General features: G+C 46.4%; 1 protein-coding gene across 2 annotated transcripts in view; it reads right to left on the bottom strand.

The window, feature by feature from the left end:
- Positions 1-4,890: 4,890 nt before the first annotated feature.
- The window catches only part of DUSP29 (dual specificity phosphatase 29), a 34,742-nt gene continuing 11,902 nt past the window's right edge, over positions 4,891-27,730 (bottom strand). For both annotated transcript variants that reach the window (XM_082722590.1, XM_082722589.1), the window contains exons 3-4: positions 14,398-14,618; positions 4,891-5,480 (exon numbers count right to left, since the gene is read on the bottom strand). In XM_082722590.1, the coding sequence (XP_082578716.1) occupies positions 5,236-5,480; positions 14,398-14,618 (466 nt within the window). In that variant the 3' untranslated portion in view covers positions 4,891-5,235. The remainder of the gene's footprint in view (positions 5,481-14,397; positions 14,619-27,730) is intronic.

A 27,730-nucleotide genomic window follows, 5' to 3' on the forward strand; every position in this document is an offset into this window, starting at 1 on the left:
TTTTTAGCCTCTTGTGTCCTGTCATATTATGATCGATAGAGAATGACCAATTGAACTGTATCATGTGTCACATCTCAGAAACACATACACATTTCGGGAAAATAAATTATTTAGTGTAAATTGGAGTTATGAGATTTTCTGATTTGTTTGACTTTGGGGGAGGGGGTTGGCAATAAATAAGAGTAATATCTAATAAAACCATCACATATACCAAATACCTATTTAATAAATTAATTTATAATGGATTTTAATGCTTTTCATGAAAGTTTATTTTATGCTGGTGCATACCTTCTGTATGCCAATCATTGTCTTTAAAATAAAGTGAATTTGTTTTTTTCTTTTTGACTTTGATCTTCATTTGCAAAGGGATCCTGCACCAATACCCGTTTGCCTCATTTGTACAGTCTGTATAAACACCCCTCAGGACCTTAGCACAGTGGTAGCAGACTTCATTTTTATAAACGTTAATACCCAAAAGGCACCCAGTTTGGGATTAAATATTTGAAAAATCATTTTCTCAAAAGTGTGAAAGTTTTGCTCTGTTGTGAATGAGTGATTGGATGTTTTCTTTAGAGTCCAAAGTTTAGACCAAAAAGAAAAAGGTCATTGTTTACAAACATAATTTCATGGCATTCAGAGAAAGGTGACTGTTCAAACATTTTATTGTTCAAGCTGCAAGCATAAAAGTAAATGCTTGCATTGGCACCCATGTGAAACTGGCCTGCTTTAGCTCTCCATGTGTCTAAATGTGGGCACTTAAACTCTCCCGCCACTTCCTGTCGACCTCTTTAAGGAAAAAGCATTGCTTTTCCATCAGTGGTTTGACACAAATAAATCTAGAAAGACACAGACTTCGCGTAGGCTCAGAATACAAGAGAAGGCAGCCTCGTGCGTACACCCTAGGATCGCAGGCCCCTGCAGTGGGGGGGGACTGTGCCGGCTGGTGCGTTGCCTTGTGCTTTCCCCTTTCCTATGTCTCTGTCACAGTTACAGGGTCTTCTGGCTTCAGTGGCAAGATCTTGTCTTTCGGTCCTTTGCTCCTACAGATGGAGTCGGTGGGGGGATACCTGTAGAGGCTGAGGGAGCGCTTACAAGAACACCCTCCTGTAAGGGCTGTCGTCACAAAGGGAAGAAAACACTCCCACTGCTGTTCCTGGACTGAAAGGAAACGAATCCACCTCCAGAGCGGGAGGTGATGGTGTGCCGCTCTCCTGACTCCGCTGCTGCCTCACTTCAGCAGCGGCCTAGAATCTTAGCAGCCCAGTGGGTGCTCCTGTCGGGAAGAGGCTGCCTGAGCCCGGGAGCTGGGATGGGGGCCTGCTAACAAGCTGATCTGGAAGCTTCCACTGGCCCCATCTTGAAACCTTCGCATACGTAGTCTTTTTCCTCTTCTGTGGAGGTTCTTTGGGGACTGAGATTCCCCCTGTGTTTTCCCTTTTGCAGTGGCTTTGCTAATCACACCCTATGGTTTGTGTGAAACGGGGGTTCCATCACCCTCCACGTGAAAAGTCATTGTTTACAAACATTTCCTGGCATTCAGAGAAAGTTCTGTTGAAACATTTCATTTGAGCGACAAGCATAGAAATAAATGCTTGGCTCGGCACCCATGCCTGCCTCACAATCCCCTGGGGGAGCTCAAAGGCAAGTTCTGGGCACTACCCCAGACCTGCCAGACCAGCATCTAAGAACAGTACTGGGGACTCTGTCACAGGCTCCCGAGGGATTGCAGCAGAGCCGGGAACAGAATCCCTCTGCAGGCCCAATCTCCCAACATTAGAGGGCAGGACAGAAAGGCTTTGGGGAGGAGAGAAACTGCTGATCTGAGGTGGCCTCAGAATCCTTCTCACTAGAGAAAGCCATTCCGATGTAAAGGTAATGCCAAGGATCCTGGAAAACAAGAACCTGGATTCATCAGGACTGACATGGAGTCACCATCGGCTTGAGATTCATTGACAAGCCACGTTTTTTTTAAGCCCAGGAATGTGTTCTTTCATTTACCGTGTTAAGAGTCTCTAGTGGTCATCAGCTGTCCACTGTAACTTTTGAATGGCCCAAGCGGGGCCCACCCACGTGTGAAGGCATTGGCCTTCCCTGCTGACATTTTGTTTTAGAAACACTAAATATTGCTGCCAAGCTTTCAGACAGCCCTTCCACGTGGCCCACCGGCCCACCCTATGCAGGAGATGGGGCAGCTGTCTCCAGCGTGCACATACATGGAGAGACCGGGCTCCAAGAAGCCGTGGCCCAAACTGACTCAGCTCAACTGTGAGCTGAAACAAGCCCAGTTCTCCAAATGGCAGCTCTTCCTACAACACCCGACCTTGTGAAAAGGCCATAGCTGTCGTCTCTCTGGTTGAAAGGCTTAGCCAACAAATCCATGATGTTATAGGAGCTGGTAAGGGCCCATACGAATAGAGGTTACTTTGTTGTTACAAGCAAGCATTATCCCCAGCAGTCTACAGTCAAAACTCAGAGTACCAGCACAGTTACATGATGAAGCAATACCTTCCATTTCTTTGTGCTCAGGCGTCCATAATTCCACATTCCTGGTTTTCCTTCTCCCTTCTCTGTATCTCCCTCTGCCACCTAGTCCCAGCTTTAAACACAGGTGCTGAAGCGCTCAGGCCTGGGGCTTCCTCTCTTTTCTCCTCTCCCCTCATTCTACGATGAGTTCAAACACCACCTGCATACAGATGACACCCAGAATTACATCTCTAGTTATGAACATTCCTCTAAGCTCCCTCTAGATTCAAGGTCAAATGACACGGGACACCTTTTGTAGGTCTTACAGATGTGAGGTAACTGCTAATCTCCAGTCTCCTCCCCCGATTTCTGCCCTCATCAATCCCATCTCCATATTCAGGCAAGAAACCGAATCAGTAGCTTTCATTTTTCTCTCCCCTCTCAGAAGGTTTGGTTGATTCTCCAGGATAATTCCAAACAAATCTTGAGGCCTAGTCCTCTGGCACTGTCTCAATCCAGGCCACCTTCCCCTTCCTGTCCACAGTTCCAACAGCCCCCTGACTCTTCATCTTGCCTCCCTTCTCAACTCCCAGCAAGCCATTCTCCACCGTTCTGGAGGAGTGATCTCCTTACAACATAGATCATACCATTCCCCTGCTTAATATCTTTCAGTGGTTTTTCTCTGCATTTGAAATAAAATCTAGTTTCTATAACCCTCTCCTTCCACTCTTCCTCTCACCCACGAGCTCCAGCTTCACTCAAGGGCAGTTCCTCAAAAACACACCTCTTTGTCACCCCAGGGGCCTTCACCAGCACTATTCTTTTCCTCAGGCTAAAATGATCCCTCCTCTTTGGAAGGTGTAATCCTTCAAGTCTCAACTCACCCCAGCTCCTCACAGAGGTCTTTGACTGCCTCGTCCCCAACTGTTCTTCACCTCAATACCTGTTTCCCTCATTGCACTAGGTCACAATCTGCCATTTTGTTTTTACTTTTTACTTCCTAACCCAGTTTTGGGCATGTGGTAAGTTCTTAATGAATACTTTCTGACCAAATAACTTACTCCTGAAGACTTGAAATGTTTTCGCAAAAACTTCTGTTGCTACTTTCTCCTACCTCAGGCGCCTGGGAGCCATCTTGAAGAGACAGTTACTCCAACCTCAAAGTTCTCTGCTTCTGCTGTCTTCAGTAGGATTCATACCCCCACAAAGAGGTGGGAGCATGTTGGAAGGTGGGGACAAGTTCAAGAGAACTTCCATGCATTACACGCTTCCTTCATAATGGATTCATTTAAATCTAAGTATTTAATTATGATGTATTAAATACAGTATTTCAATAAAGCGGAAATACTAATTTCTCTCTGGACAAGGAACAGTGGTACTGGGATCCTCTGACGGGAAAGTCGAGGTAGGCACCTCTGTGACCCTAGAGCCCCTTTCAGTCTGTGTCTCTTTCCCAAGAGCCTGTGTACGGCTCCCTCAGAATGAAATCGGAGTCATTAGGAGGAACTGACCTTGTTCCTTTCTTGTCCTCGACCTCTGGCATCTCCATCGTCATCTCTCCGTGGATTCTGTCTAGGTTAGGGCTCCTGGTTCCAGAAGCCATCTACCTGCTTGTTGCTTCCTGCTGTTTTCTCCTCAAAAATAAAACGCAGTGCCTGGCTTAGCTCTCAGGGGCAGGGAAATTCCACACTTGAGCTCACTTGACTGCCTTGTTCTCCCATTAAACACCAAACACGTTTGCAAATACGTGCTGGTGTGACTGAAAACAAGCCTGTGTTGCTTTGACTAGAATCAAAATGAAAGGAGCTTCTCCAAGTAGTATCCTTCTCCTTTTTTCCAAAATTGTGAAGTCAACCTCTTGTGCACAGTCCATGGAACTTCTCTGGGGAGTGGCAACTCTGGCTAAGATTCTGAAGAGCCCTAGCTCCTAAGGAAGGAGAAAGAACACAAGGTAGGGGCCTCTGTACAGGGACTCAGGACACACAACCCAGCCCTAATAAATGAGTTACTCTCTGCACTCGGCAGAGAGCAGCATCTACGGGGCGGGTGTGGGAAGTGACCCAAGCCAGGGGGTGGCAAAGAAGATGCAGGAGATGGTAAGGAAGTATGGATGCTCCAGAGAGGGGACCCGCTAATAAGATGGGTGAACTCTCTCGTAACACAAGTATCCAGGGCACTTTCCTGCGGCTAGGAAAACAACCAAACTATACTTTGAAATTATTCTTTCAGAATATGACTTGCAGGGATGCCTGGGTGGGTCAGTTGGTGAAGGGTCCTGGGATTGAGCCCCACCTCAGGCTCCCTGCTCAGCGCGGAGTCTGCTTCTCCCTCTGCCTGCTGTTCCCCCTGCCTGTGCTCGCTCTCCCTCTCTCTCTGACAAATAAAGTCTCAAAAAAAAATATATATATATATATATATATATATGACTTTCAGACAGAGCCAAAACATTTAATCACAGCACAATGCCTGACATTTTCCAACCCTGTTCTGCTCACCAGATAAAAAAATAAAAATATATACAGGTGCCTTGGTGCAGAGCTATGTGCTCATGTGTAACCAGTTCTGCTGAGAGGGCTGTCTACCTCTTTCCACTGTGAAGCCAAGAGCTTGTCAGGCGGCAGCTTTGAATCCTCCCTGTTCATCAGCGCACACCTGGGAAGTTTGAGTTGGGAGGAAGTCGGGCTTTGGTTTCACTGTCCCAAGTCCCAGGGCAGGGCGATTTCCGCCTTCCCTCTCCGTTCCCGAGTGTCTCTGCACGCTGTGCAAGGGGCTTTATGGGTCCTTCTCACCAGCCTTATCACTGTTGTCACCAAACTGGGCCTGTCGCCTCTGCTCCACCAGTTGCTTGTCCAGGTCCCGGAGCTGCTTCAGAAAGCCCCGGTTGGGTAGGACACAGCGGTTCTTGGCCACTTGCTGGATGGCGTCCACCAGGGTCATGTTCTTGTGAATCATCAGGTAGGCTAGGACCAGAGTTGCCGACCGGCTGCGGCCCATGACACAGTGAACCAGGATCTTACCTGAAATGCAGTGGGGAGAAGAGGCACCTAACTATGCTAGTAATCATTGCATCCTTCGTCACCACGCACTCTCGGGGCCCGGGGTGGGGCGGATGCCAGTTTCCCTTAAGAATATCCTTGATGAAGCAGTAAAAATGACTTTTATCAAATTTCAGCCTTTGGTTACACTTCTACTTAATATTCTGTGCGATAAAATCGTACGTACACATAAAGCACTTGGGCTGAGTACCAAAGTCAGATGGTTATCACAAGAAAAAAAACATATGTGAGATTGAGTTGCGAGCTGAATTAGCCACTCTTCGTGAAACACCGTTTTTATGTAAAAGAACAAATGACAGGAAAACCAGGATAATTCACATTTGGGTATTTGGCAGACTCTGTCTCCAAAGTGAACGAAGTAAGTCTCTCATTTCAAAGGAAACAACCAATGGTATTTGTTGTCAGTGATAAAATGCAAGGCTTTGAGCAAAAGATAGAGTTTGGGGGGGGTGCCTGGGTGGCTCAGTGGGTTAAGGCCTCTGCCTTCAGCTCGGGTCATGGTCTCAGGGTCCTGGGATCAAGCCCTGCATCGGGCTCTCTGCTCAGCAGGGAGCCTGCTTCCCCCTCTCTGCCTGCCTCTCTGCCTACTTGTGATCTCTCTCTCTGTCAAATAAATAAATAAAAATAAATAAAATCTTTAGTTAAAAAATTAGAATTTAGGAAACTTGTACTTATTTCTGTGACGTTGACAGTTTTTCAGTTGAGATTGGTGGTGATATTAAGAAAAGTGTTCTTTAAAAAAAAAAAAAAGTGTTCTTTCAATAATCTACAATGAAAACTGTCAACAACTGGAAGATAACATAAATTAGGGAACCAATATTTTCCAAATGGCCAACATGGGATATTATAAAATCATGCATGGGTTAAAAAAAAAAAATCCACTCAAAGTGCAAGACCAATGGATTTTCATGTAACAAAGTACGTATGAAGTTCACTGATACAGTTTCAGATGCCACATCACAGCTAGCTTTAAAAAATGATTACTTATCAAGTTTTGGTGTAGTATTAGAAAAGACTATCCACAATTATCTGAAAAGTCTATTAAAATAAACCTCCCTGGGGTGCCTGGGTGGCTCAGTGGGTTAAGCCTCTGCCTTCGGCTCAGGTCATGATCTCAGGGTCCTGGGATCGAGCCCCACATCAGGCTCTCTGCTCAGCAGGGAGCCCACTTCCCCCTCTTGCTCTGCCTACTTGTGATCTCTCTCTCTCATTCTGTCAAATAAATACATAAAATCTTAAAAAACAAAACAAACAAACAAAAATATCTGAATGAGAGAATAAAATACTAAAAGGGTGGCAAGACCCCAGAAAAATGTGTGTTAACCAAATCAGAAGAGACCCCAAATCATGGGGAGAAGAAAGGAGATTAAGAGAAATATATATATATTGGATCGGTGAATAGAACAGAGCCACCCACTTGATTTTGGGTGTATTTTGGTCTCTTAGAAGAAACTACCTCCCAAAATTTTAAAGAAAGAAAAACTTACATATATATATACAAAAATAAGGGTAAACCTGATTAAGGAATGGGATATGACTGCAAAGATGAAAATTTTTTAAAAAATTCTTAAAAAGGAGTTGATAAGTTGGTTAGGAAAAGAAAGAAGAAGGAAGTGGAGAGAATTTGCTCAGGCTGGAGACTAGAACAAAGCCATGTACTAGATTTAGGGTATATTTTGATCTATTAGAAGAAGTATCCCAAAAATTTTTGGAAGAAAAAACCCTATATGTATACAAAAAATAAAGTTAGATACAATAAAGGATAAAATATGATTATAATAATGAAGTTTCAAAAGGATTTTTTAAAGAAAGGCATTGTTAAGATAAACTAGTTAAAAAACGTTAAAAGAGGAAAGAGTAAAACTTTAAAAAATTAGAATAAGTAAACAATAAAACTTTAAAAATTAAATTAACTTTGCAAGATTAAAGAATCATGGGGAGAAACCCATGAAATTCCATACTTTGCTTTCCCCTCCTCTGGAATTCCACTGTTCCCCTTGATCAGTGAACTTGGTCTTGGCTGGATGTTCTTGCTGATCTTTTGGGGGAGGGGCCGGTTGCAGTGATTCTCAAATGTCTTTGCCTGAGGTGGAATTGCGCCGCCCTTGCCAGGGGCTGGGCTGAGTAATCTTCTCCAGTTAGCTTTCAGGAGCTTTTTACCCTGAACGCTTTCCATAGAACTCTGGAAGAAGGGAATGAAAATGGTGGCCTCCCAATCTCTGGCCTGGAGATGCTGAGGGCTCAGGGCCCCAATCCTCAGTGTACCCTTGGGGAAAAGCGGTCAATCACTCCCATCTCCCTGGTCTCCGGCCACGCTCTGTCCTCAACTGGCCTGTGACCAAGTGTTTCTGTCTCTGGCACACAGCAGCTCCATTTGGAGTCTCCAAACCCAGCAGATTCCTGCCTCCAGAGAAGGAAGGTGAGTCCCCAGATCTGCCACTTGTGGGGTCCCTGCTCAAAGAGCAGTGGTCTGATTGTGCCACAGATCACAGTTTAAGGTAACCCCAAATTGAGAGCTCACTCCTCAGCTCCGTCTCTGTAGCCGGCTTCCCTGCTCCAATACCTGCAAGCTCTGCGACACTCAGACATCCCTGATCCTTCTGTGACCCCATGGGGCCTGAGGCCATGCTGTCCCTGTGAGGGCTCCACCCCCGCTTAGCCTCTGGAGCGATGTCCCTCAGTGGAGCAGACTTTTAAAAGTCCTGATTTTGTGCTCTATTGCTCCACTGCTTGCTGGGAGCTGGCTCCTCCCACCATGGTCTGTCTTCCCGACGTTTCTGATTCACTTCTCCGTATGTCCTACCTTTGAGGAAGTGGTCCATTTTTTGTTTCTAGAATTACTGCTCTTCTTCTCTTCAATCTCCTGTTGGATTTGTAGGTGTTCGCAATGGTTTGATAACTATCTAACTGATCTCCTGTGACCTGATGTCATCTCAGCCTGCTACTTCTCCACCATCTTGACTCCTCCCCTGATCTCATTCTATCCTTAACAGAACTTCAAGGTTCATTACAATCATCCCCGTGTTACAGATGAAAACAGGCTCTGAGTTGTTAAGTGACATACCAGAGGTCACCCAAAAAGAAGGTGCTGTCACTAGAAATCATTTAAAGCAACTTGTTGCTGAGACCCTTCTGTGGGCTGTCCGCAGACCTCTGGGCTCTGTGGACAGAGAAAGTAGTAAGGTTAAGCTCTCGGCCTGTCCCCAACACTGCCATCTCAGTGGTTCCCTCTCCTGACATTGTGGGAGAGCCCGGCTGGGGTTGAGATGGCTGGGCAGTTTGAGCTGTGGGACTTGTGACCGCAGTGATGTCTCTGTTCTTAAGTCTTGGGCCTGAAGCTCAGAAGGATGACCAAGAAGACTTATGGACATCATCTGGCTTGTGGAACATCAGAAGGATAGGAGAACAGTTTGCTAAAGAATATTTCTGGATGAGTGTGGCTCCCTGTGTCCTCACTCTCACCCCTCACCTGTGCCAGGGGACCATGCCCAGGACAGTGGCCCAGGCGGTGTGAGAAATCCAAGAGGACCCGTCCATCCGGCCTGGGGAGGCTCTTTCTCTTCCCCCTGCCGGCGAGGCCTGCACACCTTGCCCAACAGTAAGGTCTCCATATTGGTCTCTCCACACACACAGGGCTGGCATAGAGAGGTGCTTCATAAGGAACGGTTCATTCGATCACTTCATTTTCACGAATCTCTACAAGCTAACCAGGCGGCTCTCTATCCCACCCGCCATGTTGCTGAGCTACAAGAATGTGACCACACCACTTTTTCCTTGTCCATGTTGGACTAGAAAAGAAGGCAAGAAGCAGGGCCGGCTTCTTTACTGCTGGGTCAGGTTTGGGGGCGACTGGCCCTGGCTCTTGCATGGCATGACCGTGCTCCTGACTGAAATGTACCTCTGGCATTTTAATCCCCACAGACTGTTCCAGAGGCTGCCTGGCCTCTTGCCAGCTCTGCTGATAACTAAAGTGTTTCTTCCTCTCCTGGCAAAAAGGGTAATTCTTCCTGTCATGACTAAATGCTTGAAACAGACGAAAGCTGTAGTTCATTAAGTCTTTTGGGAGCCTGAAGTCTGTTAAGTGGGAGGAGGGGAGGAGAGGGGAGGGAAAGGGCGAAGGGAGATGGAGGGGGTTGGAAGACAAAGGCGGAAGGGAGAGAAGGGTGCGCTCAGCTCCAGCACAAGCTCCTGGAGCTGAACTTTGGTTATACGAAGAGCCGCCTTAATGTCGTCAACCCCGTGAGCCTGGTAGGTCTCCCTCGGGGTAAGGGCCTGTCTCGGCTCCCCCAGGCACCATTCCCTCTTTGCTCTGTGGCTCTGCTAAGGAGCACCCTTTGGGGTGCAGCATGAGAACACTCCTGGGAAGGCTCAGAGGACAAGGGCATGGAAAGTGGCCTTGGGCCTTCTCCCCGCAGCACCCACACCAGAGCCACCCCCAAGCTCTCTGGTTAATGCCAAGCCAGCATTAGGGCCCTGCGCGAAGCCAGCTGTGTCGGGACTGGCATTTTCCCCTCTCAGTGGCTCTCCCTCCGTTGTGCGTGAACAACCATTCGTGGCTTACACGTGTGGAACCTCTCCTCACCCCCAAATCTGCCGAGTACATTCTTAAATAGTTTACCAGATTCAGTCGGCCCAGCCAACATGCAGGAGACACAGTTATCATCCCCATGTCACAGAGGACACAAAGTGCAAAGAAGTGATTGGCCCAGTTTGCTGGGCAGTGGCAGAACAGTAATCCCCACCCCCACCCCCGGCTTTTGTCACCCCACATTCGGATCTCTTGGATTCTGTGTGGTATCACAAGCATGTGTAGAGCAGGCAGAAGCTCCACAAGGTCATACGAAATTTTGCCACAATTCTTTTCTAATCTATTCATTTTCTTAAAAGAAATGCTGGTTGCACCCACTAAATGGATTCTTATAACACTCTGAGTGGTCCCAATCTGTGTCTTGAAAATGGACATTTCAATGAAATAGTTCCCCTTGGCCTTTACCAAAAGGTGAATTTCCACAATCTTATAAAAACCCATATCCAGAGCTGCTGCTGCTTTCCAGGTGCACATTTTCACTGGTGATCAAAAGATAGGCCTCTGTCACTCAAATCAGATAGAGAGGCCAAGCCTGTTACCCACCAACCCCTACCCTCAACTCCACCCCACCCCTGCCAGGGGTGGACTCTTACAAACAACCTCCTGTCTTGGTTTTGGAGGAAGGCTCTTTGCCTGTCTCACCCTCACCTCCTTCCCTCAGCGGCCTGCAAAGGCAGGCAGAGCTCTTACATTTCCCGAAATGGTTCTGGGTATGGTGGAAGGTGTCAGACAGAGGGTGCATGTTGTGTTTTGAACTGCGAGGGGGAGGCCCGTGCGTGCTGCGGTGGGGCAGGAGAATCTCAAAACACCCTGAAAATCTGCTCTGGATAAAGCTTCTAAGCACCAGAGAGCCAAGCTCCTGCTCAAAAGTGGACTTCGTTTATTTGTTCCTACCTGCCTTATCCGTAATAGATTTTAAGATGGCTTCAAAAGCAGGCTACAGACTGTTTAAGAAAAAGAAAGAACAAAAGGAGAGCGTTGATACTAAAACCTGATCTTTAGAGCTTCCCAGTATGGGCCCTGGGATTTCTTAAATTAAAACCACACGACTTCACCTCCGAGGACACCATGCCAGGAGCAGTTAAGGCTGTCCAAATGGGGTTTCCACGGCAGTATTTTGTCGGTACGTCTCTCTCCACAGAAGAGTGACACGTTCAGTTGTTTCCAGACCTTATAACCATCTGGAGTGCCTCACCTTTCATGATTTTTGGTGACCTCTTAGACGGTAAATTCACCGGATGTTCAGAATAAGGCCAAAGGACTCTTCCGAGAAGCCTGGGTGACCGGAGGAATTCTTGCTGGCCTCTGATTAGCTCTGGTGACCCTGGGCACATCATTTGGCTTCTCTGGGCGTCTGTTTCCCCACCTCTAAGGGCCAGACACTGAACTAGCTTATTTCTGAGATTTTTCAAGCCTTGACTACAGTTGTCCCAGGAGTTCTTTCATAAGAGAAGGGTCAGGGTAGGATAGGGGTAGGGGCGGGTCCCACGGGGCTCACTACAAGCCTCCGATACAGCTCTACAGCACCACAAGGAAGGCTTTTCACCAAAAGTAAACAAGACTTGATGTGAGGGGCAGCAGTGGGAAACAGTGTACACGTGGCAGAAACTAGCCAAGGAAGAACAGGAAAGACAAGAGAGGGGAGAGAGAGAGATGCCTTGCCTTCAGTCCAGACTGCCCATCAACACCTCTTACATCAAGAGTATAATAGGAAACATATGAGGGAGCCTGGCTCCCATATGCCAGAGTAGCATCCCCTAGCCTTCCGGTGAATGACTAGATGCCCCATGCTGCCCCCTGCACACGGCACGGACGCTGAGTACAGGCTGTCCCCAGTGGGTGGAGTCTGTGACAGTGCCATCGCTGACTAATGAGCATCTTACTTTGTTACTCTGACCACCCAGCATAGGTTTCAAAGGGACAGTCTCCAGATTTCTTTGGTTTGGTCTTTGTGGTATTTTAAGAAAATTTCAAGGTGTCGCCAACACTTAAAAAATTGGGCAATTTCACATTAACATCCAGATTGAAGACTTTTCCTGAAAAATCTAACCAATCGCATTTGCACTGATTCTTGCCAGACCCATGTTTGTTGGCTGAGATGGAGTAGCAAGCACCCCCTTTGGGGAGAATCTGGGGTTCTCCATCTCACAACAAGCACACATCCGACGCAGCCAGCTTCATTTGCTTCTGTCCCTGCCAGGTTCCTCAGGGTTTGCAATCGATTTGAGCTCCAGACTTGAGAATATTCAAGTGCAAAGCACCGCCTCCCACCTGGGAATGGGATCCTATCCTGTTCCCGTTGCCCAGCCAACAGGTCTAGTCCCACACCCCCTGATTCTATCCCCTGCCTAGTCTCTGACCTGAGCATATACTTTTCTCTCTTGGCCCTTTCTTTTCTTTGCTAGGTACTTTCGAAAATATGACCCACGGGTCGGGATCCACTGCAGCCTGACATCTCCTCGTCAATGCTCTGATCTGCCCAGGAGTACACATGCTTTGCGAGCCTCATTATTCCCTAATTCAGCAGAGGGGGGAGGACTCTAAAATGGTGCGCCAGGAACTGAAAACAAGCTGTCATGTGAGTCTACTGCCCTAGTTCAAAGTTGGAATGTCTTTTTTCCTTTTTTTTTTTTCTTTTGGGATTGGAAACTTTATTACGATGGCGCACACATGCTAGTGTGGTTATGTGTTTCATGGTGCACGACCTCCCTTTATCAAACACATCTGAGGACCTGCTGTGCACCGGGTTCCATGTGGCGTGCTCTATGTGGGTTACTGCCGATGCTCATTATAACCTTCCAAGGTAAATATTTTCATCACCAGATTGAGAAAGCAAAGCTTAGAGAAACCACGTTGTTAGTCAGTTATATGGCGTGAAATCCCGCCCCATCTTCTCCAAAGCCTGCCAGACCCCTTCCATTAAGAAAAAGTTTGAAGATACAGTAATGGTGAAAGAGTACACATTAAACAGAAACCAAAGGATTAGGCTGTGGCAGTTTCTCGTTTTTTGTTTTTTGTTTTTTTCTTGTCAAATATGTTTTCGGTTAACTTCAAATAATTTAAGGCGAATTTTACCTCACATTGATGAGTCAGAGGCCAGTTGCTTTTTGATACTACCTAGAAACCCAGAATACATATAATGCAAAAGATTGTCCGCAAATAGTCTCATAAAAGCATGACTTTGAAATGAGGCATCCCCTAATAGGAGCCCTTCAGCTCTGTGAGGGTTTTTCCTCACTGGGACTTTGCTTTCTGAACCAAAACAATGACAAACTGTTGGTGCCCAGCTGTGGGGCCAGGACCACTAGGGGAGGGCCATCAAGGTCTGGGACTCGGGCGGGGCCCAGCTGCAGACTGCAGGTTCCTGAAGCAGACTGGTCAGCTAGTCACTGAGCCTCATAATCCCAGTCTCTTGTGGCAAGAAAGGCTTTTAGTAACTGGACAATGTGATGGTCCCATAAAGGGGTATGAAATGTGGGCCTAAAGTCAGAGCACTGAGTAGGGAGTATAAGTCCCTCTGGCCTCTATGAAATGCCCCTGAAACACCCCCTTGCAGCAATAATTGCATACTATTTTACCCCAGAGCAAACCTAAACCAGGCCCTTCTCTCAGAAAGAGCCATGAAGCCTTTACCTGGCTTAGACAGCTAAAACTGAATTTTGAGTGCAAGGACTAGCACTGTGATTTTAAAAATGGATAATTAACCTTGGGGAAGTTGGACATCATGGGTGCAAAACTCGGGTTCTCAAATATCATTCGCCATTTAGAAGGCTAGGATGTCAGCTTTCTACAGGGGGCCTCACTAGACTGTGTGTTGGTGGTGTTGGTGAAGGGAGATTTAGGGGAGGCAGCAGGCTTGGTTGGTTGGCAGGAGAATTTGAAGTCTCTCCATGAATTCCCAGTCCAGTCAGCTCCCTGAAGCTTTTCTGGCTTTGAAGCCTCAGCTATTAGTCAGGTTTGGACAATTGACATCTGGGCTATAGTCCCTCTGAGGGCATCCAGACAGCATCCTTGCTGTTCCGAGCTTGCTAATGAGCCGTAGGAATTGGGATTCAGACCAAAGGCCTTTCCTCTGAACCCTCCAATTCCTGAAGCCCACAAACAGCACGCTCAGTGTGGCTCCCAGCCTCCTGGGGCTCAGATAATCCCAACTCAATCACTCCCAACCCCACAGAACAGGCTTTGTGAGTCCACAGCTCACATCTCCAGCCAAGGTGAGGGGTGGGGCCTCATGGGAGGGGCGGGGCCTCAGGCAGGTTTGTTGGGGTTGTTTCATGGTGGGTCTCTTACTGTGGTCAAGGCTGAGCGCCGTGTTGATGAAAGCGGCCGCTGGGTAGAAGAAGACGCTGAGGTCGAATGTGGGCAGGTCGTCAGCCTCAACGCCGTGGTATTCGATGGCCATGTCGCGGTAGTAGTTGGGTCCAGTGTCCACGTTCCAGCGACCCTGAGCTGCATTCAGCACGTGCGTGAAGCCGGCCTTCTGCAGCCCATAGCGGTCCAGAGCTGTCGCCCTGGGCCGGAGGGGAGAGGCTGGTTAGCTGCGTGGTGCCTTGGCCTGGATCTGGGGGGTTCTCAGGGGCTGCCCTTGGTTTTCTGCTGTCAGTGCCAAAGTAAGGCCTAGTCACTGAAATGAAGGACTTCGGTCATCCAAAGCCCTGCTCTAACTGACCCCTTGGCTGCATGTTCCTGGCTCTGTCTCTTTGAGAAGGGTAAGAATGAAAGGTGGGGGTAGATGAGCTAGTCCTTGGTCTGTTCATTCTTTCATCATTCACCAAGCACAGAAGAGCTGGTGTAGACACTATGCCCTAAATTTCATATCCCCTAAAAGGTCACCAGAATGACCTGTTCATCTCATCTTTAAAGCAGGCCTTTCCTCGGAACCTTCCAGATGTTTATAGGGTTTCGTGGGTTGGGGCTCGAATGAATGGTTTAAGATGCTGTTTCCATGCAAAGAATTGATTGAGATTGGGCAACATTCTTGACATTGATGTGCACACGGGTGGTGAACACAGTGTCGAACCCTTACTTTAATGAGTGAATCATTGCCTAGTTGGGCAAAGCATTTTTCTGAGGAGAGGTATTTGAGTTATCTATTGTTGGAGTTGATTTTAGGAAGTTCCTGGAGTCTACTGTGATTTTCTGATTTCTATCCTTACCTTTCTAGGCAAGAATTTCCAGGAATAAGGAATAAAGTCACATTGAAGTTGGTGGCCTTGGAATATAGGGCAGAAGTACATTGTCAGAAGCAGTGGGAATTATTTATGTCTAGAGAGGCCAGGGGGGACTTTCAGGGGTGAGGGCCCTTTGAGTTTGCCTTACTACAAATGTCAGTGCTTGGTGACAGAGGGGAAGAGGGAGGCAAGGGTAAGAAAGTAGCCCGAGGGGTGGAGGCTGGAGATAATGAAGGCCTTTCAGGAAATGTGTATTACTTCCTGTAATCAATCATTAATCAGAAATAATGATTTAGAATCGCACGTGTGCCAGACACTGTCCTGGGTGCTGACGATGTAACAGTGAACGGGTTAGTCAAGGTCGCTCTGGAAGCATAGATTCTCATGGGAAGAGCAAATAAACAACAAATGAATAAACAAGATCATTTCAGTTAGCTGTAGGAGCTGTGCCAAAGGGCTGTGGTCCTACTTTAAGTAAGGTGGTCAGAGAAGGCCTTGCTGGAGGTAGTATTCAAGCTAAGACTGAGGGATGAGGGGCTAGGCAGGGAAAGAGCAGGAGGAAAAGTGTCTCTTCCAGGCCAAGGACATAGCAAGTGCTAAGAAGAGAAGGTGAGCACATTTGGCTCCAGTAGCAAGGGGACAGTGGTACAAGAGGAGATTGGAGAGGTAGGCAGGGCCAGGTCATGGTGGACACTGTAGACCACAGGGGAGAGTCTGCCTTTTACCGATAGGGTGGTGGAATGCACCCCCTGCTATGGAGGGTTTTAAGAAAGCAGTGAGCATTGTTTCCTTTTTAAAAAATCAGTCTGGAGATGTGTGGACATGGATTGGAGAGGGGAGAAAGTAGAAGCAGGGAGCTCTGTTGGAGGCTGTTGTATAGCCAGGAGAGGAAGGCGGTTGGAGCAGGTGGGGTCACGGCAGGACATGCTGATGGACTGGGAAGGGGGCTGGGAGGGGGAAGCTGATTTGGCCAGAGCATAGCTTGTGAGAGGAAGAGAGAGAAAGGTCTGGAGAGGGAGTGTGGGGTTGGATGGTGGAAGTCACTAGATCTGTATTTGGGGGGCTCAAGGACAGCTTTTGACCATGTTTGGGGAGGGTTGATCCTAACTAGGTTTTAAGACGACATCTCCCATCAACAGGGCAAAGGCCAGTTCTACAGTTCAGGAAAGAGATGACAGGGGTCTGGAACCATAACAACAAGAAGCCAGAAGTGGCATTGTGCTCCAGCTGAGGGCTCATTTCAAGGTCATCTATAAAAGAATGTAGACAGAGGCACCATATTGAATGTTAACACTGATCAGTACCTTGGGCCAAAAGGAGCCTTGCAGCAGGAAACATATGCTATGGCCCCTTGGCCAAGGACCCCTGATCTGTTGCTCTTTTCCTGGAGTGTTTTCTTGGTCATGAGAGGAACCATGATGGAGTCCAGTATTTGGGAAAGAGAGACCTAAATGCAGACACTGAGCTTTTAAAAACATTTGCAAAGAGCCCATTGGAACTGAGCCACGGGATGGTGGAGTGTTCCCCCAAGCCCCCCAGCTGGTCTTCAGTGCTGCCATCCTGACTATGGACCACATTCTGCTTTCAATTTTTCCTCAGAAAGACCTGTTTTTCATTTTTCTTCTCGTCCCAAAGTATGTATACAACAAACATTATGCTTTTGGGACATAGATCTGCGCTCAATTAAAGCTTCCACTAATGCAGGCCATCTTGCTGAGTAGCAATCAACCTCACTTTGAGGTTGAGCTCAGTGGAAAAATTAAAATTAACTGTCCTTGACAGGAAGTTCCTACCCACCATAAAGACTGTTCTCTCTGGGTTCAGCAACTGGGTTTCAACATAATCAAGTGGCAGTTTGAATAAATAGCAATTTGCATTTGCTGCTGTGGGGGTCAAGGATCAGGGTAGATATGTGACAAAACTCGTTGCCTGACACCTCCACAGTCAGCTGGCAGAGCTGATTTTAGCTATGTCTGAAGGAGAGGAAAGGGCTCCTGGGGTGGATCAGAACTGCTGAGTGTCTGAGGCCCCCTGCAGGTTTTCGGGGGGCTCTGCAGCTGCCAGAGCCCAGAAAGGGAGGTGGTGTCCTTGCAACGCTCTGGGGATTTCTCCGTAGCTTGACCCTCAGAGTCTAGTTGAGTGCTCAGAAGAGTATCCATGACCGAATGGGGATCTGCAAATAGGGAAACTCTTAGTACATTTGGTAAGCAGTGGTTGTGACAGAGACAGGTCCCCAGCTGACCCAAATGTCTGGCTCAGCCATTCCTGGGAGTGGGGTGGGTCGGAGGGGGCGGGGGGATTTCCCTAGCCCTGTAGTGTGGTTTTCTTCTATGTTAAAGCTGCCTGCTTAGACATGTTATGTGGAAAAGAGACTAAGGAATGTGTTTCTGCTGAGGAGAAAATCTCCAGAGAAAAAAGCAGACTTAGAAATTTACCTTTAGAACCTAGGTGATGCAGAAGACTTAGTTTCTGGATGTTTAATTTAAAAAAAAAAAAAATCCCAATGTAAGCCATGTGTTTATTTAAGGAATAATATGTCATCAAAATATATCATCTAATTATAAAAATAACACATGCTCAGTGCAGAATGTGAAAACCTATTCACACACACACACACACACACACACGCACACACCTGTATTTCTACCCCTCCCCTAAGATTAAGTCTATTTGCTTTTTGATGTAAGATTCTCCAGTTACTTCTCTATGCATAGATTTATATATTTTATATAAAGATTCATTTTGGGGTATGATACCATATGTAAGTTTCAAAAACTTTGACATGGTGTTACATTGTAAACATCTTCCTCTGTCAACACATAGCCTTTAATAGCTGCATGCTGTCCTAGTCTATAGGGAAATCTCAATTTTACCTCACCCAGCTCCTATTTTTGGACGTTTTTTCCCTCTCTCTCCCTCTCCCTCTTGCTCTCGCTCTATCTCTATCTTTATCTCTCTCCTGAAGGGGTAGTGGCGGGTATTATAAGAAACACTATAAATGAACAACTTCGCTGTATTTCTTTGGGCACATCTCTTAATTATGTCCTTAGGAGAGATTACTTTTTAAGTGGAATTGCTGGGTCAATGGGTATGAGCTTTTTTAAAACACATTTGATATGTGTTACTAAATTATCCTCCAGAAAGCTTGCTCATTTTACAGCCTGATTTTTATTCTTTGCTAATTTCATAGACAAAAACAAAAAACAAAACAAAAAAAAAACAGAAAGAAAGAAAAGATGTCATATTTCCATTTCTTTTAGCAAAGAGGTTGGACATTTTCTGACACACTTACTGGAGTCGTGCGGTTTACTTTTGAAGAACATTGCCGTATCTCTGGGGTTTTTTTGTTTTTGTTTTTGTATTTTTCATATCTCTGTTTTTGACCCAATTCCCTTTATCTCTCTCCCCGTGAACCTCTGTCCTGGCTCTGGATTCTTCCTCTAGACTGGAGGGCCAGAGAAATGATTTCCTTCTGGCAGGGACCAGTTTCCTCACTCAGAGACTTCCCCTCCCTTCCTCCTTATCTTGCCTGGCCCAGCCTCCTCCTGGTGCCCAGAGGTTCCTCCAGGAAGCTTGTTTCAACCCACCTTGAGGAATTGGGAATAAGAGCACTCTTGGTGGGGCAGTCTCCTTGGGCAGCACTCCTGACAGTCCACTTCTCCAGACCGCCTGATGCCCTCCTGACTCCAGGCCCAAAGGCCTCGCTATCTGCCCGAAAGCCCATTTTCCACAGGTGTTCTTGAGCTCAGGGGAGGAGGGACACGCATGCCTACATCCACACAAGCCCTCCCCCAGCTCCCTTGCTGTGGGAAAACAGCTACTCCCATGTTGCCAGGATTCTGCAGTGGGCGCTAAAGAAAGGCCGCAGATAATTGGACGGTTCTCCACACCCCTGGGTCTGGGAGAACCCACTGATTTCGCGCCCCCTACCGTAATCTGGCACCCTTTTCATTTGGTTGTGTCTGACATTTATGGCCTCGTGTCATTTCATGGGCATGATGGGGACCTTCTCCTTTGGAGTTCTGACCATACCTACTCCTTGCTGGTGGATTTCAAAACGGTGGACACATTTCTAGCTGTTGATCTCCATCAATTCACCTGATCTGGAAGGGAAATTTCTTGGCTTTCTAGTTTCTTGGGTGTTCTTGTTACTTGCTGCCAATGAAGCTGTTTGCCTTTGAGGCCTCTCCTAACGCACCGGGCTGCCAGGTGCAGGGGGTAAGCTTCCACACTGCTGCTCGAGCTCAAACAGCGGAACCTCTGGGACCGGCAGTTTTCTCTCTTTGTTAAACAGAACCAATTACTCTGGCAGCACTTTCCTTACAAGATTCTTGTAAACTGAATGATGCAACACTCTAGTTTCTTTGAAAGGTTAAAAGAGAAATTCAAGAGGAAAAAAAGGAGTAAAAAGAGGAACAACAAAATGTTATCTATCGGTGGCTCTCCCTCGATAAGGGGATGATGGAGAATTTTTCTTTTCGCCTGTAAATTTCAGTAATGAATATGTCAGATATTCATTTAATACAAAAGCATATGCCATGATTCTATTGATGTTTTCCTTAGTTGTCGGGAGACACTGGCAACTCAAAGATATAAGGAGGCCCCAGGGTGTTAAAGTCTTGTTAGAAACTTCTTCCTCCTCTGCCCCAGGGATGGAGGCTGAGTGGAGAAAGAGAGCTCAGAGGCCTGGAACTGAGAAATGATGCCGTATTAATAACTAGGCTAGGCATTTTGCTACCCATGAAAGGAAGTGGTTGCTGTTGCTTGAGGTCCATGCTGAGAAGCTGGCAAGCCCCAGCCCGGTCCCCCCTGTTCACTGGTGCCCAATTGTATCTAAGTCACCTTTGGTACTTGGAGGTTCAGAATCCAGGTCTTCTAGTTCTTTCCATTAACATTCAGCTCATTAACTGGAAACCTTGTAAAGCTGTGTTTTCACTGCTTCCTAAAGCAGCCATGAAGAAACCCACCCTGGAGAAGCCTGTCAAGGTTAGCTCTGCTTGGTGCCTTGAGGCTGAATTAGTTCCTTCTTTTTTTGGGGGGGTGGGGTGGGGCGTGAAAGGGTGCAGCTCTCCAGGGTACCAATCAGAGGCCCTCTGAGCTGGCGGATTTGCTCTCACCTCACTTTCCAGCCTCCTCAGCTACAGGCCGGGCCTGGAGATGCCTCTCCATTTGAGGCTGTTGGTCTGATTGGGAGGAGAAAGGCAGAAAGTGTAAGATAGCAAGACCCCTTGAAAGCATGTTCAGCCTGAGTAGGGAAAGCCACAGGGAGGGGTCCGGCTTTGTGGGGACGGGCAGCTGGCTGTTGATGATGCCCCAAAAGCCAGACTTTGGAGGCAAATGTATTTTAATAAAAATGGAGAGCTCCTTAGCAGCCCTGTCACTCAGGTGACAGAGCAACTTAGCGCCTGCCTTGGTGTTGACTCACAGGGATGCTGACGTGGGGAGGGAGAAGAGCGATTTCTCAATTTTCCTGCTTCAGCCAAGCCTATGGGAGGCTGTCCTGCCTGGGAATTTGCAATCACTTTGACAGTAGCCAGGATATTTCCCCTCCTGCTGACTGCAGGGGAAAAAAAAGAAAAGAGAAAAAAGATTTTGCTAAGCAAATGAAAGATGTGAATAAGATTAAAGGGAGAATATTTAAATTACAGAAACTTAGTGCTTTCAAGCATACTCAAGCACTTTTGAAGCACCCATTTAGGGACTGCTGATTGATAAGAGGCGATGAATTATTCTTATCTCATCATTGACGCCAGTCCTTGGCTCTCTGGAGGGCAACACTTGGTTAACCTAATTTGAATCTAATTTGAATGACTTAAAAGTAATAAAACAAGTATGTGCTTGAACCTAATAAAGCCTAATTTATTTAATAGCACATTTCTTAAAGAATTTCATTCTAGAGCGGGAAGGGACCTTTGAAATCATCCCTTTATTTTACAAATAAAGAAACTGAGACCCAGAACTGGAAAATGTTTTGCTGTAGGCTGCACATAAAGACCATCTGCACTGGGGGCTTGAACTCTGGGCCCTGCATCCCATTAGGGGCCTTTTGCTCTACTCCATGCTGACCCTACAGCTCTGCCTATGGCCAGTTCACATCTCCTACCAAGGGAAGGGAAGTGAGTGGGGAGAGAGAGTGTCTGTGCCTTGAGCCTGCCAGAATGACTTCTGCTGAGAATACCTGAAAGGTGGCCGGTTTGCCTGGCCCAGCCCCTTTGACCCAGCATGGTCAGTACCCACCAGATCTCCCCCTTGTCTGTGGCTTCTTCTCATCCGGTCGGAGTGGTGGCGTCAGCTCTGCCCTCCCTGGGCTGGTAAGCAATGGGGACTTGGAGTCACCACTCCACTTGGCGAATCCCCTTGGAATAAGCTGAGACTGGGAAAATGCTCTTGAAGTTCTGGCCACAGGCCCCTAGGGTTTTGGTGTGGCACTGCCTCCCTAGGACTGAGGTCACGTGGGTTCCTGGAAGGCCAGCTCAGTATCTGTGGAGGTGGTTGGGACACGAACCAGAGAAACCCATCAGGAGGGACCTTCCTTCCAACCTGACCTTGGGTTCATCATAGCATCTCATGGAAACAATGTGACCAGGGCTGTTTTCTGTCCCAAGGCTGCCCTTAGCACAGCACCCTTCATGGCAGAGCACAATGACTGTTCTTTACCTACTTCTCACACTGGGAGTTGAATTTCGAGAACCTGCCTGATCTGTAGTAGTTCACACATACTGGGTATGCTCTCACTGTGCTGAGTGGCATCCGTATTAACTCACTGGATCTATATCTTATAGGGAAAGGAATAGAATGTCAGAAAGCACGAGTGACTTGTCCAAGACCAGTATTTGACCAGGCACATGGCTTTGGAGCAGATGCTTGACCATTCTGCCTCTCTCCATAAAGAAGCCCTGGAGGGACATAGAGAGACCATTAAGGGGAAAGGAAGGAGAAGAAGTGAGCTGCTTCTTTGGGCTAAGTCTGGTCCTCAGCAGGTCCCAGGCATCACAGGTCCAGGCCAGCCGTTCTGGCTCCCCCAGGGCTTCCGTCCTCACTCTTGGATCCTGACCACCCTACCTTCCAGAGCCTTGATAATTGCCTTTCGAAAATCTTCAGTGCTTTTAAGGAAAGGAAAAGTTCAACCTAAATGCAGCTATCAAATTAAAACCCAGGCTTTATGCACGAGGAGCCGGCTGTGAGTTTCTTGCTGCTGCCTTGGGCAACACCTTCGAAGAGATGGAGAAACACAGGCAGCCGTGCCTGCTCTCAGCAGGGTTATAACCCCATGTGGCTGCCGTGTCGAAGGAACCCATCGCTCTCTCAGTAAGTATGTGTGAGTCTTATTACCCTTGTAAGTGGGTGTGGAGGGGGGACCCTGAGCAGAGATGAGGACGAGCTCTGTGCCATGCTGGCTTCCGCCCCCTGCCCCCGCGGCGCACTCAGGTCATACACATAGCTGTGGAGCCTGCCCAGACTGGGCGTGAGTGTGTGCGTGTGTTTAGGGGCTTGACCAGGCAGCACTGGAATGAACTGAAGGGGTAGTGACATTTTCCTGATTGAAGGAAGCAGGATTGTGGTCAGATGTCAAGGAGGTAAGCATGTCTTACAGCATCACACTTCTTGTCTGGCACTCTAGTAACTAGAACTTGTCTGTCCTGTTCAGACTCTCCGTGGCTTCCTGAAGAGAGTTCCTGGGCCAGTGTTCAGCCTTATGCAAGCCGGCCCTGATCTATCTGCCCATGCTTTTTTTCTCACTAAGTACCATAATGATAATGTTTGTTTTTGTTTATATAAAATGTACTTATATTCCCTCTATGTCTTTGAATCTTCTTATCTTCTTAGTAATCATTTTTTGAGATAAGAACATCAGACAGAGAGGTGGAAGGACCTGCCCAAAGTCACTGCACCGAGAGGAGACTGTGGCCGTGGAAGGCGGTGCGTTATCCTTTGGAATAGTTACTGCCACTCCCTAGGTCAGGTTATACTTTCCTGCCCTAATAACATGAGAGTTTGCCTTGGACTTGCTTTGGCCCCTGAAATGTGTGGGCATGAATGGCATGTGTCACTTCTGAGTCCACTGGTGATTTTCCAAGTCCCTTCTCTCTCCCAGAAGACTGGCAGTATCCCCGATAAGGGCTGCTCTGTCAGCCTGGATCCTGTGTCTTAGAGGGACGTGGAGGCAGAGCAGAGTTCGAACTGGCTCACCACGGACACGTCATGTGCATGAGAAATAAGCCATTACTGTGGTAGGCCACTGAGATCTTGGGGTCCCCTGTTCCTGCAGCACGGCTAAATCTGAGCTGACCACGTGGTGGTCAAACGTGGCTCAGTTGTAGACTTCCTGAGGGTGGACCTCTATCACGTTTATCCCCTGCGTTCCCGACAAACAATTCTCGCTTATTCTTGCCTTGATTCATTTCTTCATCCTGCATCTCCGCCCAGAACTCTGTTGAAGTCCTACCCATCTTCTGGGGTCCTGCTTGGAATTCACCTCTTCTGTGACGCTTTCCAAGTATCAGGCACTTAGCGGTATTTACTTACTATGTGCTTAGCACTCTACTTGTTTTAATTCATCTCGTCTTCACCCCATGAAATAAGCCCTATCTCTGTTAGGGTGTGGAGAGGTAAAATAGTCCAAGACACAGAATTGGTGTTTGGCAGAGCCAAGACCTGAAGCCCACACTCCTTCCACTTCATTACCCATTCTCCTTCTGTTCCCTGCTACATTTCTACAGATCCCCCCTCCTCAGCTATAAAAGTGCTCCTTTATCTGATTGACCACATTCTCTTTCATTCTTTTGTTTAAAATAGCATATAATGTATTATTTGTTTCAGGGGTACAGGTCTGTGATTCATCAGTCTTACACAATTCACGGCACTCCCCATAGCACATGCCCTCCCCAGTGTCCATCCCCCAGCCGCCCCAGCCCTCCCACCCCCACTCCTCTCCAGCAGCCCTCAGTTTGTTTGCTGAGATTAAGAGTCTCCTATGGTTTGTCTTTCTCTCTGATTTCATCTTATTTCATTTTTTCCCTCCTTCCCCCTATGATCCTGTCTTGTTTCTCAAATTCATCATACCAGTGAGATCACATGATACTTGTCTTTCTCTGATTGACTTATTTTGCTTAATATAATACACTCTAGTTCCATCCACATCATTGCAAATGGCAAGATTTCTTTCTTTCTTTCTTTCTTTTTTTTTTTTTTTGATGATTGACCACATTTTCTTGATCTGAGTTTAGGTATAAATTCTACCATTACTGGGGCAGCTTGATGGCTCAGTGGGTTAAAGCCCCTGCCTTTGGCTTAGGTCATGATCCCAGGGTCCTGGGATCAAGCCCCACATCGGGCTCTCTGCTCAGTGAGGAGCCTGCTTCTCCATCTCTCCCTGCCTGCCTCTCTGCCTACTTGTGATCTCTGTCAAATAAATAAATAAAATCTTTTTAAAAAATTCTACCATTACTGGTGATATGAGCTTGGGCTGATCACTTAATTTCTCTGAACCTCAGTTTCTTCTTTGTATCCCCCACAACACTTAGCAAGGTGCCCAGGAAATACTGATTGACTGAGCAAATGGATGAACTCTCTGAGCCCCAGTTTGCCCATTTGTAAAATGAGAGTAATAATGGAACCTCCTTCATAGGGTTGACTAGCACAGGGCAAGGCACATGGTAAGATACAATGTAGCTGTTATTATTATTGTTAGCTGTAGGAAATGTAAATACAGTATATAATATACAGAGAAAAACTCTTACTTCTCTGGATGGGGGTTGGGGAAACCTAGCTTCATGGCAGACGTGATTTGAGGCGTCATTGTAGGAGGCCTAATAGAATCTGGACATAGAGATGAGATGAGGGGCAGGGCATCTTAGGCAAAGGGAATAGTATAGATAAATATGTGCATAAATATGGCCACTGCAGTATTTATGAAGGTGAGAACGTGGAACTAACTCGTAAGTCCAACAATAGGGAAGTGGGTTAAGTAGAATGACTTTATATCACCTGATATATTATGATCTGATATAGAGCATTATATTATAATTGTATGAGAAGTATGTAGTAAGGAGAATGTTTATGAAAGATGCTATGTGGGAAAAAAGATTAAATGAATTATCAATATGGTTATGATAAAAGCAAGTTTTAAAACCAAAATGATAAACAAATAAATAAAATACACAGAAAGTCTAGGAGGAAATGTTAATACGAGTGGCTTCAGAGTAATGGGGTTTGGTGATTGCTCTGATAGATTTGTTTTCTTTCTTACATTAATCACTATTACTAGAGCTAACCTTTATTGAGCACTCAATATGTACTAGGCACTGCACTAATATTTTACATATACTATCTCACTTAATCCATACAACCCAATGAGGAAGGTCCTGTTGTTAACCTACTACAAATAAAGAACCTAAGACTTCTATATTTACACAATAACCATGTAATTACTTATATACTAGGAAAACCATATATTTACTGATTTATGTAATACTTTATAACTAAGAGATAAGAGATTCAGATCCACCCTCCCTTTTTTTTTTTTTTTTTTTACTTCAGGGATAAATAAACATTGTTCTGCATATTTCCTTACGTACTGATACTCTTATTTCTTTACATTTCTTAAAGTGATATTGGGGTCAAAGTATATGAGCACTTTCTTTAATTTTGAACTCATTTTAGAGTTTACAGAAAAGGTGCCAAAATAATACAGAGATTATCCAATAATAAAAAAAAGAATGAGGTACTGGTCCATGGTACAACTTGGATGAACCTTGAAAACATTATGCTAAGTGAAAGAAGCCAGACACAAAAATCATACCTTATGATTCCAGTTATATGAAATGTCCACAATAAGAAATCCGTAGAACAGAAAGCAGATGGGTGGTGGTGTGGGTAAGAAGACAGGGAATGGAGGATTGTGAGGTGGTTTCCTTTTGAGGTGATGAAAATGCTTTCAAATGAGTGATGCTGTTTGCACGACTTGGCAAATGCAAAAAAGCCGCTGAATTGTGCACTTTAGAAAGGTGAATTTTATGGAATGTGAGCCATATCTCAATAAAGCTACTATTTTAAAAAGAAAGAAAGAAAACAGTACAGGGAGTCTCATATACCCATCACTGAGGTTCCCCTAACGTTCATAATGAGGAAATGATTGGATAAATTACAGGTTGGCACTACTACTACGGAATAGTAAAAGTACAGAATAGTACGATTCCTTCCCCCACTTAAAAATTGTTAAAAGGAATGAAGCCCCTTTATACATGTGTATATGTGACCTCACGTTTGCAATAGTGTACATAAAATAATGCAAGTACGCAGGTGAGCTTAATACTGGTTACCCAAAAGAGAATTAAGAGAGGACAGAGGGAAATGGTGCACTTTGTTTTTACAACCCTCTCGTTTAATTCAGTATAAAAGGGCATGTAATTTTTTAACGTTTCCAGTTTAAAAATATTAAGAAAAAAAGGACAAGAGATGTTGCCCCTGGGATTTCCCATGACTAGGTAGTTATTTCTAGGTTTTAAGCAGTCCCACCTGCAGGGGTCCTGTGCCATCAGCTCCAGGGGGTGATGGAACCTGAGTGGGAATCGTGGGGAATCGTGGGGAATGGAGGGAGGAGTAGGAGTGCTGGTTAAGATAAAATCTTCTGGGTTGGGCAGAAGCACATTTGAATCCCAGCCCTCCACCACCTCCTGAGCTGTAGACCTTGGGCCAGTGGCTTAACTGCCCTGTACCTTGCGGGAGCAATTAGATGTCCTCTTTCATTGAGCTCTTGTGAAAATAAAATGAGATCATTCATGCAAGGTGCTTAGCACAATGTCTGGAACATAGCAGTCAATAAATGATAGGTATTATTATTATTGATATTATTTATAGGAGATGTGTCCCAGTTGTTTAAGGAGTGGGAACTGGTGGCTATAAACATCTAGAGGAGGAGAAGATGACCTCAACCTTGCCAGGCCTACCATGCTTCCCAGCACCTAAGCTGATGTGCTCCCGTGCCACCAATCTGAGAACTGACTCTGTTCTTGCTGTATTATACCCAGCTAAAGTACAAGGCTCCATTTCCCAGAGTCCTTTGCAGCAAGGGGCAAGGGAGTTCTTGGGTGACCTGTCCCTCTGGAAAGATGCCCTTTTGCTCCTTCTTTTCTCTTTATGCTTCTGTGGCCTGGATCCATCCCACAGATGGTGGCTGGAGCCCTAATAGCACTCTTGGCCCATGTAGCAACTTTGAGGAAGGAAGCCACACCCTCAGGATGGTGGGGCAGGGGCACAGGAGCCTGACACCTTGATGCCCCTGGCGTGGCCATGCCAGCCGCAGCTCACCTTCCTCTGGACTTCTTTTGTATGAAAGAGCAATAAACGTCTATGTTGCATAAGTCCCTTCTCTGGGTTTCCTGTACTGTGAAGATAAACCCAGCCCTGGGTTCTCACAACACAACTAACCAAAAAAGCAACAACTCCTGGCT

This window comes from Mustela nivalis (genome assembly GCF_964662115.1).
Source record: "Mustela nivalis genome assembly, chromosome: 2".
Classification (NCBI taxonomy): domain Eukaryota; kingdom Metazoa; phylum Chordata; class Mammalia; order Carnivora; family Mustelidae; genus Mustela; species Mustela nivalis.